This window comes from Poecilia latipinna, unplaced genomic scaffold, assembly GCF_001443285.1.
Source record: "Poecilia latipinna isolate Pla-1442-1.1 unplaced genomic scaffold, P_latipinna-1.0 Scaffold1950, whole genome shotgun sequence".
In the NCBI taxonomy this organism is placed as follows: Eukaryota; Metazoa; Chordata; class Actinopteri; order Cyprinodontiformes; family Poeciliidae; genus Poecilia; species Poecilia latipinna.
In genome coordinates, this window is record NW_015114566.1 from 55,672 (window position 1) to 69,528 (window position 13,857).

General features: G+C 44.8%; 3 protein-coding genes across 3 annotated transcripts in view; 2 read left to right on the forward strand and 1 right to left on the reverse strand.

The window, feature by feature from the left end:
• The window catches only part of LOC106935336 (spindlin-Z-like), a 17,649-nt gene extending 13,645 nt beyond the window's left edge, over positions 1 to 4,004 (forward strand). The window contains exon 7 of the mRNA XM_015015767.1: positions 104 to 4,004. Coding sequence (XP_014871253.1) covers positions 104 to 303 — 200 coding nt within the window. The 3' untranslated portion in view covers positions 304 to 4,004. The remainder of the gene's footprint in view (positions 1 to 103) is intronic.
• A 1,424-nt stretch (positions 4,005 to 5,428) lies between these two features.
• On the forward strand, positions 5,429 to 9,093 carry mak16 (MAK16 homolog (S. cerevisiae)). The gene is made up of 10 exons (XM_015015771.1): positions 5,429 to 5,615; positions 6,316 to 6,365; positions 7,111 to 7,220; positions 7,291 to 7,355; positions 7,645 to 7,796; positions 7,869 to 7,923; positions 8,002 to 8,076; positions 8,207 to 8,314; positions 8,397 to 8,462; positions 8,601 to 9,093. Exons 1-10 carry the CDS (start codon positions 5,601 to 5,603, stop codon positions 8,796 to 8,798), a joined length of 894 nt encoding a protein of 297 aa, XP_014871257.1. The 5' UTR covers positions 5,429 to 5,600; the 3' UTR covers positions 8,799 to 9,093.
• Positions 9,094 to 10,558: 1,465 nt separating this feature from the next.
• Positions 10,559 to 13,777, reverse strand: LOC106935339 (ras-related protein Rab-14-like). Its single transcript, XM_015015772.1, has 8 exons — positions 13,668 to 13,777; positions 13,310 to 13,368; positions 13,132 to 13,185; positions 12,859 to 13,036; positions 12,023 to 12,089; positions 11,717 to 11,804; positions 11,600 to 11,630; positions 10,559 to 11,517 (listed from the first exon to the last, which is right to left on the reverse strand). The coding sequence occupies exons 2-8, from the start codon at positions 13,359 to 13,361 to the stop codon at positions 11,340 to 11,342; spliced, it is 648 nt and encodes a 215-aa protein (XP_014871258.1). The 5' UTR covers positions 13,362 to 13,368; positions 13,668 to 13,777; the 3' UTR covers positions 10,559 to 11,339.
• Between the last annotated feature and the right edge of the window lie 80 nt (positions 13,778 to 13,857).

Sequence of the window (13,857 nt, forward strand, 5' to 3'; positions counted from 1 at the left end):
GGTCCAGGTTCAGGTCTGGGTCCGGTCCAGGTTCAGGTCTGGGTCCGGTCCAGGTTCAGGTCTGGGTCCGGTCCGGTTTTCACGCTGTGGTTTGTGTCTGCAGACGAGAACGTGGCGGCGGAGCGGGAGCCGGGCGAGGTGGTGGACAGCCTGGTGGGGAAGCAGGTGGAGTACGCCAAGGAGGACGGCGGGAAGCGGTCGGGGATGGTCATCCACCAGGTGGAGGCCAAGCCCTCCGTCTACTTCATCAAGTTCGACGACGACTTCCACATCTACGTCTACGACCTGGTCAAGACGTCCTAAGGCCGGGGCGTCCAGACCGCAGCCGGACTCCGTAGCTCTTTGTTTCTAGAGACGCCTTAACGCGAAGGACGCGGCGCCATCAGTCATCGACTCTTCAACCGGACCAAACGGCTGGAACCCGTGTTGGGTTTCCAGATTATCGCGGCACAAGCATCTGTCTTTACTAAGCTTCTCCTTCCTGTGACTCCATCCGGAGGAACGTCTCGTTTCCTGACGGCCCTCTGGCCCTGGCGGGGCGTCTGAGCCCGACGGGCTGGGACAGCGTCGGGAACACGGATCCGGACCGCTCTGCGATGGGCAGAGAAAAGACATTCCCTCTGAAATTTGTGCCAAATTGTTGAACTTTTCTAGAGCGTCACTCCAACCGGCTGGTTTCAGGGTTCCTGAAGCGTCACGTGAACATCCGGATTATTCCGCATTTATACTGTAACGGTTTTCCACATGCCCCGCCCCCTGTCTTCTAAATGTGGACAATCATGACCTCATATCGGTATAAACCCAGATAACGGTGAATCTTAGACCCTCTGGCGTTTTCAGGATCTGCTTCTGGACCGAGGAACCTTCCAGATTCCAGAGCCGACCCTGGAAGACGACAGAGAAGGTTTTCCCAACAAATCCCTGGACTTCCTACGAGTCCCATCCAGAGATGATCCGGATCAACTGATCCTGGAGTTCCCTGTAGAGTCTGTTGATCCAAATATAATCTGGATCAATGGATCCTGGAGTTTCTGATGGGGTTTGTTGGTCCAGAGATGATCTGGATCAGTGGATCCTGACGGAGTCGGTTGGTCCGGATCAGTGGATCCTGGGGTTCCTGTCGATGACCCGAGTTGCTGCTGTTGTAGTTTACAGTGTTTTTCTTGTACAGTGATCTTATGTGGGACGTCTCGGTTCCTCCGTGTCGGTTTCGTTCCCAGTGGGTCCGGACTCGTGGACAGACTGGATCTGTGGATCGAGGCGCTCTGCAGCATCCGGTCGGGTGTTTGAAGGAAGTCCTGCTCTTTTCTCTGATGTAGCCCATCTTCCTCCAACAGAAGCGCTAGCAGCCATGTTGCCTGATCCTCATCTCATGTGCCTGAAGGACGGATCCAGACGTTCCTGCTGGCTGGGTTGGGAAGCGTCGCTCACGGCTCCGGCTTTCCTCTCTGTTGAAGCTTTTCCTGGTTTCAGGATCTAGATTTCTAATCTGCTGAACGTCCAGTTCGTCCCAAAACCCAAATGGTGTCCAGCGTCGCTTCTTCTTCTCCAGATCTCCTCTGAACTAAAACACGGGTTTTAATTTTGATTCAATGAAAATCTGAAAATACAGGAATTCAAACGTTTTCTTTTTTTTGTTTAAAATTCTAACTTTTTCCCTAAGAATTTTGACTTTTTCTCTGAATTCTCACTTTAATCACATTATTCAGGTTTTTCCCCAGAATTCTGACTTTAATTTCTACCAGAATTGCCTAAATTGTTTTTGCGCCTTTCAGTCAATCTTGTCTTAAAACTCGACTTAAACGACTTTGAAACCCAAATTCTGAGATTATAGTCAGAATCCCAGCTTTTCGTTTCAGTGGTTATAATTTTCTTGACAGAAAGCACAGGGACGTTTTGTTCATGTTGAGAAACAAACTGCTGGTTGTAGAGCAGCTTGGAAACCTGGAGCTAATCTGGTGGGATGAGTGGATTAACATCAGGATCTGGGGATTAAAGTGGATCTTTTTAACTAATTGAAGTTGCAGATGATTTTTTTTCTAAGACTTGATGTATTGGATCTTTATAAAAACTGATGTTCTGGAGTAAAGGAGCAGCTGAATAATCTCCTCTGTTGGGTTCAGGTCAGATTATTTCAGCTTTTTATTTCCTGGAACTTAAATGTACATTCGGAGTTATTTGTTATTCTTTGGGAGTTTTTTAAGGAACATGTCAGTTTTTTAAAGTTTTTCCTGACGGTTTCCATTCAGGGCGACTGGAATCTCGTTCCCACAGATCAAAACCTTTTCAGGAAGCATTGATGGATAAATCTGGATAAATCGTGTCTTGGCTGAGGGGATCGTTCTGTTTAATTTCAGGAGTTTTTACTCCAGTTTCCAGAATGTCTCAGCTTTCATGATTACATTCAAAGTTACATTTTGATTCATCACCTTTTTCAGAATCACTTTCCACATCATATTTTGTTCCAGAATCATGGAGTTTAGAGCAGGCGATCATTTTTTACTGTTTCTTGAATACTTGATGGTGCAGCGCCACCATGTGGAGAACAGGTCGGTTTTAAACTGATCCAGTCGCTCTGGAGGCACAAATATCAGCTACTGACTGAAACCGCAGAGGCTCTGCTGTGTGAGGCGTTAGTTTTCAGTTTTACGGTCCAGATTCTAGAAATCCAAATACTTGTTTTGTATTTCTAAAACAATCACAGATTTTTACTGTGAACATTTTCTTCCAGATTGTCAAAAATGCACATCAAAATCAAGGCCATAATTTCAAAACTAGAGGTGGGACTCTACTAAAATATTTAATGGCGTTAATTAGAGGGACTGTCATTAATTAATAAAACTACATATTGACAAAATAAGCAACATTTTCAATTCAGAAACTTTTTTCTGCTGAATAAACTGACATCTGAGCTCCACAGCAAATATAGTTTTATTCTGTTCAACCATCAGAACGCTGATATTAGCGTTAGCCGCTACATGGTTAGCACTGAGATGCTACTTTAGCCTTAAATATCTTCACTCGTATGCTAACTCCTTCTAACACAACAATGGTCTAATCCAGACTAAATCTAATCCCGACAGAAGCGCCTGTGTCCGCCACCACTGCTGCTAGCTTGTGCATCAGTTTTATAGGTGTACTAGAAATGCGCAAATACAAAGGTTCCTTCTGGAATATTTATATGTAAAAAAATAAAATTGTGTTAAATTTTAATCAAAATCTTTTCTATATACTCAAATTTTATTTTATTTTATTACCCATCTGGATTTTCTAGAGAATTCCTCTAACAGATGCTACATGTTGTAGTTTTAGGCAGATGAAATGTTGATGGGATTTAAGCAGCTCTTGAAACTGTAACTTTCCAGAACATCGGGTCTGGATAAATCTGGATCCAGAAAACATCAGATTTCCCAGGTGTTCACATTTTCAGCTCCCCCAGATTTATTCGTCGTTTCCGGTTCTAGAGGGTAAATGTAGATTTAAAGCACCGCTCTGCTGCTCCACGAAGGTAAATCAAGATGAATCTCCCCTGATTCCGGTGACTCCAGGGTCGGATTGATGTGATCCTCGTTATTTTCCAGAAAACTCTGGATCTGTTGTGTGATTGGACGTGTGTGCTGTAGCGCCTCCTCTGTTCAGATAGTGTTACTGCATGCTGCTTTTCTCGCTCTGTGGAAACTGATGTGTTGCATGTTTGTAGGTTTCAGTTGTTCGGTTCTCTGTTGTGGCTTTTTGGTGCCTCTTGTTTCCTTTGGTTTGTTTTGTACCTTTAGCCCCCCCTGGTGGGCTGAAGAACTTATGGGTTGTTGGATAAAATAAAAATGAAGAAGAAAACCCATCCCCGACCAGCGGAATAGCAGGTTAGCAGGTGAACTTGTGAAGATGTTGCAGAGGTGATGGTGGCTGTAAAGTTGATGTTTCAGAGTGCCAACTACAGATGCCAGTGTTGTACAGCCGTGTAAAGCTCTAACTATTTACATGAATAAAAACCTGTTTTTCATACATATCTTGTCTCTTATTCTGTGATTCAGTTTAGATTATAATGTGTCAGAACTGGAATTAATGATAAAATTATGTTTGTACAACCAGAGATATGAAGGGAATCTAAAATATTTGGAGTATGTTTGTTGTTTTGTTGCTATTTACTATTTGTTATAGTACAACTGAAGAATAGTAAATGTTTATGAAAATATATCTTCCATATATAAATAAACTGCTATTAATTATGCACATTATTATTTCAGTTGAATTGCACTTAAAACATTGATCACAGTTTGTGTTGGATCATTCTGCAAAGTGGTAGAAAGCAAATAAAAACTCAGATTTTATTCTGAAATGTTCGTAGTATTTTCTATAGTTGCTAAATTATTTATTGGTGAATTGGGCTTTTAATCTCATTTAAGAACTGTAGGTACAATATGCTGTTCGTTAAAATTCTGACCACCAGGGGTCGCCTCAGACACCGTTTTACTCCCATAATGCATTTCTCCTGATCTGTTCACTCTCTCCACTTTAAGGCCTTCGCATCTGGAGCTGCTGGTTTTATTTATATCTTTATTTATCAGGTTTATTTGTTCCAAAACTTCGTGTGGATTAATCTGGCGGAGAAAGAGAAGAAAATCGAGTTTAATGAAACCATGAGTCAGAAAGTCAGAGAGGAGGTTGAAGACGGCTGGCCGCCATATTGGTATCTGATCCTTTCGGTTCATGAAAATGATGATTGGTTGATTCACAGAGGATCTGTGAGGAGGCGTGGCCTAATCCTTGTTACGCATCGCGCCTTCAGACCGTCTGATCCTGAACCGAAGTCCGAACAAAGTTTAAGTTTGGTTTTAGAAATGAAATCCTGGAAATCTTGTTTTCCTGTGAGCTAAATGATGTTTCCAGCTGAACTAAAAAAACTCAAAATAGTTTCTGTACTAAAATCCAACAAATGGAAAGCAGAACAAGAGGAACTATAAGAAAAATTATTTCACTTAGTTATAGAAGTTAATATTACACAGTCTGATTTTCCAGTGAAATAAAAAGATTATGAATATAAAGGAGCCCAAAGTACAGTTTTTAAAAATAATTCAGAATGATTGAAAATACTTCTTTATTGTATCTCAATATTATTTATTATGTATATCTATTTCTTTTGTGTTATATGTGTTTATCTGATTTATTTCAAAACAGCACGATTTTAAATTGAAAAATAGTTTAACTCCAAATTAAATAGACTTTTTTAAAAAAAGAATGAAAAACATACTTCACCTTAGAAGAATATCAGTTTTAAAAACAATTTCTAAAAAATGTTTAAAAATCTTTAACATTTTTTTCTTGCTTGGACTAAAGTCTCTGTTTATGTTCAGTACACTAAATACATAAAAACATTATAAATATCGTTGATTACCGATAATCAGTAGTTTAGCAAGTATCGCGAGATTTCTTCAAGCTGTCTCTGTGACGCTGCGCGAGATTTCCAGCTAAACAAAGATGGTGTCTTCCTGATGGTCCATGTGGCTCCACGGATCTGAAACCCTCCCGAACATTAATTTATCTTACTAAACTCCATCGGAACCGGTTACTGGATCAGCGAGGATCTCTGAGAGGAAGTCAGGATGCAGCACGACGACGTGAGTTTGATAACTTCCTCTGAAGATGAACACAGGCTCGGTTTAGCCCCTAAGCTAACGTTAGCCACCGGTAAACCTTTAAAAACCGATTAAAAATCAATCAGCTGATGGAACACTATTCTGTTATCAATAGTTCTGTCAGTTTACTAGATCCCGTGTGGATATTAAGGGTCCTACATTAGCTACATTTAATTTATGCGGAACATTTTTTTCTCCCGTTAGATGCCAACAGACCTAATTGGAAAAGTCTAAAAATTAAGTTTAACCGGGTTTAGTGGAAATAAAATGAAAAGTCAGAACAGAGGTGGAGGTTCGATTGTTCGGGGTTGGTATGAAGATAATTTCGGGGGGAATAAAGTTTCAGATTTTTGTCACGTGGGTCCAGTAAACAACCTTAAAACTCCCCCGTCCTGTCCAGAACCCCTGATCCGGTCCTCGGTTTCCTTCCGGTGATCCAGACTTTCCGGAAGCTTTAAGATGTTCTCCTGCTCTAACACACCTGAATCAAATGGCTGAATGACCTCATGTCGTCAAGTTCTGCGACGGCCCGGTTGGTTCCGATGGTTTGGATCTGGAGACAAGAAAGTCTGGATCACAGGAAGGGAAGAAAACTGGATCAGGAGTTAAAGATGCTGATCTCTAAAATCAGATGTTCTGATCGTTTCGGATGTGTGTAACCTTTGAACTCTGCCCTCTGCAGGTCATCTGGGACATCATTGGAAACAGGCAGTTCTGCTCCTTTAAAGTCAAGTAAGTTCTGAGGCGTCCTCCTACAGTCCGGTTCCGACCCGACCAGTTAGAGTTCTCCTGACTGGACCCGGTCCAGAGAAATTGTACCAGACAGCTCAGGAGGTTCTCTGATTGGTTCTTCTCTGTGGAGCAGGAAACACAGAAACCAGATGGTTTTATAGAAGAACCTCTGATTGGTTTGAGTTACATAAAATAAATGTTAGCTCAGCTTGTGAGTGAGATGTTACTATACGAGACCAAAAGCTCAACAATGTTCGCATATTCGAGTTTAAAATTGTAAATTTCTGCCTTTATTCTTGGAAAATTTTACTTTTTTTGGTAAATTTTTTGACAGCAGAGAATATCCACATTATTTCTTGTAAAAATATGAAATGAAGGTAGAAATGTCTGGAGGGTTTCGGTGGAAATATTCTCTGGTTTTTCATCCAAATGACAAGAAAATCGTTAAAAACCAAAAACTTTGAATCTTTGATCTGGAAAGTATAAAGTTTCTATCCGTTATTTCTCCTCTTTGCTGTAAAATGTCTTTTAAATGAACTTATTGTGAAGTTTGTTCATAAATCCTGATAAACGGCCAGATGGAGGAAAACGAGGCGAATCAGATGAAAAATCAAAACTTTCTGAGAATTAAAGGCGTTTTGGTTTCCTTTCTGTCTGGATCACAAGATCTCCAGGGTTCCTGCCGGTTTATTTCCTCCCATCCATCAGAACCCTGACGTCTCTCTCTCTTCTTCTCCCGGATCAGAACCAAGGGCGGGAACTTCTGCCGGAACGAGTTCAACCTGACGGGGTTGTGCAGCCGCGCGGCGTGTCCGCTGGCCAACAGCCAGTACGCCACCATCAGGGAGGAGAAAGGTCAGCATCACCTCCCGCCGGACCGGGTTCCCGACCCGACCCGGAGTAACGGCTCCGTGTTCTGTTGCAGGTCAGTGTTTCCTCTACATGAAGGTGATCGAGAGAGCGGCGTTCCCGGCCCGGATGTGGGAGAAGGTCAGACCATCATCATCCTCCTCATGATGAAGAACCTGAGCTTCATTGTGTCGCTTTTTTTGACCTCTGACCCGATAAAACCGAATCATTGCCATGAGGAGCAGCTTATTATGGGATGTTCCTCACAGCGCGTATGGAAAGCTGTCGGCTGATTTTATGATAAAACTAACAGTTTGAGAAAACTGTTGACTGGATCAGAACCGCTGTTCTGTTGGGCCTTTAGCTTTAGGAAGACCCATGCAGGATCCAGCCTGGTGTTCTGGTTCTGACCCGGTTCTGATGCCTGCAGGTGAAGCTGAGCAGGAACTATGAGAAGGCTCTGGAGCAGATCGATGAGAACCTGATCTACTGGCCGCGCTTCATCCGACACAAATGCAAGCAGCGGTTCACCAAGATCACCCAGTACCTGATCCGGATGCGCAAGCTGGTTCTGAAGAGACAGTGAGTTCTGAGGTGCACGGGAACCCGACCAGAACCGGGCCGTGCTTCATGTCTGGTGTTTCTCTCTTCCAGGAGGAAGCTGGTTCCGCTCAGCAGGAAGGTGGAGAGCAGAGAGAAGAGGAAGGAGGTAAGATGGAGGCGGACAAACCCGACCAGAACCGAGCCGGTGAGGGGGTTCTGACCGTGTTCTGGGTTCTGTTTGCAGGAAAAGGCTCTGATCGCCGCTCAGCTGGACAACGCCATCGAGAAGGAGCTGCTGGAGCGACTGAAGCAGGGAACGGTACGAGGAGCTGAGCGCCGCCGAGGGTTCTGGTCCGACCCGGACAGGGTTCTGGTCCGACCAGGACAGGGTTCTGGTCCTGGTTCTGATCCGGTCAGCATTCTGGACTCACTTCCTCTCTGTGTTTCAGTACGGAGACATCTACAACTTCCCGGTCTACGCCTTCGACCGGGCGCTGGAGCAGCAGGAAGCCGAGAGCGAGTCGGACTCCGAGGTGGAGGAAGAGGAGGATGACGAGGTGATGAAAGAGGAGCCTCTAACGAGGGGGCGGGGCCAGTGTAGGTGTTTTATTCTGAAAGGTTTCCTGTTCCTGTCTGCAGGACGTCGGGCAGAGTGAGTTTGTAGCAGAAGACGAAGTGGACGAGAGCGACCTGAGCGACTTCGAGGTGAGTCAGGCAGGAAGTAGACCCTGGAACTCCAGGAAGTAGACCCTGGGACTCCAGGAAGTAGACCCTGGGACTCCAGGAAGTAGATCTTCAGGAAGTAGAGCTGGACGGTGGTTCTGACTGGTCTTTGTCTCCCAGGACATGAACAAGCTGAAGACGAGCAGCGATGAGGAGGAGCAGCAGGACTCAAGTGAGGAAGAGGAGATGGAGGTGGAGACGAAGGCCTCGCGGTCTAAAGGGAAATCTCCGGCCAACGGATCGGCGCCGAGGAGGAAGCGAGCGTTCGTGGAGATCGAGTACGAGACAGAACCCGCCTCCAAGACCAGAACCACGTAGAGACGCTCCGATGGCGTCGGACCAGGACCGCTAACCCCCCACCATGTTGCCATGACAACAACAAAGCTGCTGACGGCGGAGTCCATTGAGCCTGAATGGCACTTGAGTCCAGTTGGACCGGATCGGGACAGACCAGAGAGACATTAAAACCCTCAAACCTGAAAAATAAAAAATAAATTTCTTTTTTTAAAAATAAATTTTCTGATTTTAATTTATTTGCTTCAATTTAGAAAATGTTCTGGATTTAATAAAATCCAACGCAGGAAAATGATGGAATAAATCCAGATTTCACATCTTAAAGCTGATCAGATTTAACCCCTGACTTCCTGTTTCTGGATCAAACATGGCGGCTTCTGCCACTGGAGGACTTCCTGCTCTGCAGTCGATGCTTGTCATAATTTGCAGTCACTTAATTTATGAATGCAGTGGAACCTTTTTTATCATTAAATAAAAACAAAGCTTTGACATTAAAGTAAAACAAAAAAATCATTTCATTTCTAGCCTCTATTTATTCAGTAAATGTTTTTACATAAGATCAATGAAAATACTATCAATGATTACAAGAAAAAAATACTTTATACTGACTGTACTGTGAATGAACTGACGTTTATTAGTGTAGCTAGCTTTTAGTTAGCGGGTCCCACCACTGCCTGCTCTACACAAGCTGAACACTAGATGGCAGCATTTGGCACATTTATCTTTAAATTCTCATTTCTACATGATCTGATCAGAACCGGATGTCTAAACTAGACATGTTGCCCTCTATCGGCAGAAGAGAGAAGTGCAGACAAACCACAGCAGTCCTGTTGTAACGTACAGTATTTATACTTTATTTACAAATAACTGAGTCCCCGCGGTTTAATGACAGCTGAAGAAGAATCAGAACAATTTCATATAAATAAAGGAATCATGAGAAGCTCGATGGAGGCGCTAGCAGACAGAAAATCAAAAACAGAGAAGAAGAAATGTGCAGCTCATGATGCAGCCAGAGCGCAGCGGTCGATGTGCGCCCCCTGCTGTCGGGACGAGGTTAGTGTAGTCATGTCATGCTTCTGTTTTCCTTTGGTGAGCGAAGCTTTAAGGCGGCAGAACCAACAGAACTTTTCCAGAAACCTTCCGACTCTTTGGTCCCGACAAACTTCACAAACTAAAGTGCTGAGAAGGAAGAAGGAAGTTCATGATGAGGAGGAGGAGGATGAAGATGATCTGATTGTTCTGCTGATGGACTGAGGAAGAGGAGGAGGAGGAAGCTGCGTTATAAAAACATGGAGCCGAGCGTCCACCAATCAGCAGAGAGTTCCCCGGATACGCACAGCTGGACCTGAGAGGCACCAGAACCAGCTCAGAACCGGATCAGAACCGGATCAGCTGGATCAGAACCGGGTCAAAACGGAGTGATGGATCAGAACTGAACGGGTTAACTGGGTCCGATTTTAATCTGAAATCAGTCAGAAAAGCCGCACCAGGTCAAAGGTCAGATTCCCATCTGGAAGTGAGACGCACTTTTAAGATTCATCTGGTTTTTATTTCTAGAATTTTGCAGTAATTTTATCGGCTCAGATAAAGTCCGGTTAGCCGCAGAACTAGCCAGGCCGTAAACATCGGCCCATCTGGGAGAACCAGAACCGGGTCTAAGCAACCCAATCAGTGAACAGGAAGAGTTCTCCGTTAAGCTGGTCCCACTCCAGCCACCGGGGGGCGCCGCCAGGAATGATTTGGCTAAAAACATTTAATAAAAGATCCGGTTCTGGTTCTTCCTGATCCGATGTTATCTGGGCTCACGGCAGAACCGGGCCTGTTAGTTGGTTCTGGAAGAGTCCGATTAAAACCAGCTTTTATAAAATATTATTTTATTTATTAATACTTTAATAATTATTCTCTGTTCTGTGCTGCAGCAGAACCAGCGACCCAGTATCTGGGTTTATCGACAAGATGTTGGACTTTCAGAACCAGGACGATTAGTTTTTATTTTTAAATTGGAGAAACATCTGGAGTTGCCAAACCCGGGTCGAGACCAGAACCAAAAGAAACCAGGAACCGGTCGGGAAATCCAGAATTTGTGGTTCTAAAGGTCATGAACTGGATTCTGGATCGACCTGGATGGAAATCCACACGGTTCTGATTGTTGGGTTCTGGACGGCCTGGTTTGGGACCCGGTTCTGTTTTCCCGGTGGGTCCCCGGAGTCTGACAGACTCAACCTGATGTTTGTGGACTTATCCAACCCGGACAGGACCGGATGTGGACCGGTACCGGTCCTGACCGGGTATTAGGATTTTAAGAGGAGAACCTTCTGGGTTCAGCTGGGAGTCCTTAGTGACCCAGCTGTGGTTCTGATCGGATCCTGGTCTTTTGTTCTGAGCGGGGTTCAGGTTCTGACCGGGTCCGGACTCGGAGCTGGACTGGTTCTGGTACCAGAGGAGGATCAGAGACATGATTTAGTGAAGCTGATTGGATCAGTGATTTGGGTTCTGATGGAACCGGTTGTGGCTCTGCGTGGTGGTGCCGGTTGGGTCGGGTCCGGTACCGGTCCGGTTCTGAGGCTAGCAGCTGCAGCCCTCCTTGGCCGGCTGGCTGTCGGCGTTGAGCCGGCCGCCCTGCGGCGCCGACGGCTTGTGCTGGACGCCGGACTCGGCCGCGTTCAGGTCCAAACTGCCGTCCTGGATGTTCTGGTAGATCTTCTTGGCCGCCTCCAGGAACGCCTCCTCCACATTCTCTCCTCTGGGGAACAGAACCAGAACCAGAACCAGGAGTGAAGCAGCATTTCTCACACTAACAGAACCTGAGGCGGTCCAACTCTTACGTCTTGGCGCTGGCTTCCAGGAACAGCAGACCTGAACCAACAGGAAGCAGAGAGATTGGATCAGAACCACTTCCTGTCTGACAGATAAGCCCCACCCCCTTGGCCCCGCCCCCTCACCGTTCTCCTCTGCGAACTGCTTGGCCTCTTCGTACGTCACGTCCCTCTGAGCCTCCAGGTCCGCCTTGTTCCCGATCAGGATGATCACCTGGAAACGGAGAAACGAATCAGAACCAAACAGCACCGCCTGGTGGAGAGCAGCGGGATTACAGCGCTGATTGGCGGACAACCGCTGAGTTACAGCGCCGCCTGGTGGCTAAAAGCTGCGTTACAGCAAAAGCATCATTCTGGTTCTGTCAGAACCCAGAGGTGTCATTTCCATCCCTGGTTCTGGTCGGATCCAGGTCAGAGGTCAGACGGCCTCACCGTGTTCGGGTTGGTCAGGTTCCGGGCGTCCGTCAGCCAGCTGCTCAGGTGGTTGTAGGTACTTCTCCTGAAAAACAGCAGCAGAAGACGAAGTTATTCAGCCTTCACTAGAAACAAAAAAATCATCTGCAGCAACAAATTAATGTGAAATATTTAGTTTCTGAATTTAAATTACACAGAAAAAATTATATTAAAAAATACTAATAATAAATAAAATTCTAAATGATAAAAAAAAGCATTTAAAAAGATGAACATTAAAAAATAGGTTTTTAAAAATCTAAAATTGATAAATATAATTAAACTAAAACTCTTAAGAAAATCTATATAATCGAATTAAAACAGGAAAAATTACATATTGACATATTGCATAAGGCATCAGATCTGTAGTAAAAGCAAAATTATGAAAATAAATAAAACTGATATCAACTGGAAAAATAACAACTACAGGAAAACTAACAAAAAACATTTAAATAAAATAAAAAGATAAGTTATGAAACACAAATAAAGATAAACTAAAATTCATAAATTTAAAAAAGCTTAACATTTTATTTAAGTAGAATGTAATAATAATGAAAAAAGCAATAAGAGGAGATTTAAATTGAATAAATATAATACAACTTATGTTTATTTATAACATTTTATTTACAGAAATGAACTAAAATCATCTGAACAGAAATTCAGAAAATTATTTTCAGCAAATTTGCTTCAAATTTTTACATCTTTGCCAAGAAAAGATAGAAATTGTTGCTCAGTAATGACTGAGATTATTAACCATGATAAAGAAGAACTGCAGGTGTGTAAGAATCATAATAATTAAAGTATGAGTTGATAACCACCTGGTGATGTCATAGACCATGAGGGCCCCCGCCGCCCCCCGGTAGTAGGACCTGGTGACGGCCCTGAAGCGCTCCTGACCCGCCGTGTCCCAGATCTGCAGCTTCACCTTCTGACCGTGGACCTCCATGATCCTCGTCCCAAACTCCACGCCGATGGTGTGAGGACAGTCGGCCATGACTGAACACACACACACACACACACACACACACAGAGGGTTCTGATCGGGTCCAATCAGAACCGGGTCACAGCTCGATAAGGAGACGATCACTCACATTTCTTCTCTGTGAACTGATGAAGCAAACATGACTTCCCGACGCCCATATCTCCTGAAACACACAAACGCATCAGGACACAGGTTAAAGGTGAGCTGATTGCAGCACAGCGGTGGAGGAGTGGTGATGTGGGCTTGTTCCAGTCAGAGGACATGGAGTGGACCCGGTTCGGACTCACCGATGATGATGTACTTGAAGATGTAGGAGTAGTTGTAGGGAGCGGCTGTCATGGTGACTCTGTGGACGAGACAAACAGGGACACAGTGAGACCCAGACCGGTTCCGATGGTCCGAACCGGGCCCGCGCAGCCTGACAGAACCCTAACGGGAACCGGAGGCAGTCAGGCTGGACCCAGAGTCCGGTTCCGAGGCGGTCCATCGTGCTTAGCAGAAGTCTCAAAGCCGATCAGCTGACTTCCCTCTCTGAGCTAACCGGCTAACAGCTAACAGCAGGAGGCCACTTTTTTCCCAAACTACACCGGGAATGACCCAGCTACAGCCCGGCAGCTCGTCCGGAACCAGAACCTGTAGCTTTACCTTCAGTGCGGCGGTCTGGTCCTCCTGGAAACTGGTTGAACTGCTGGTTAGCTGCTGGTTGAAGCTGTTAACCGCTGATCCGTCAGGAAACCTGCTTCACTTCCGCTTCTTCTTCTTCTGGCTTCACCGCAGATTCCATCCTAACAGTTATATTACCGCCACCTGCTGGGGGTGTTTAGCTTCTACAATG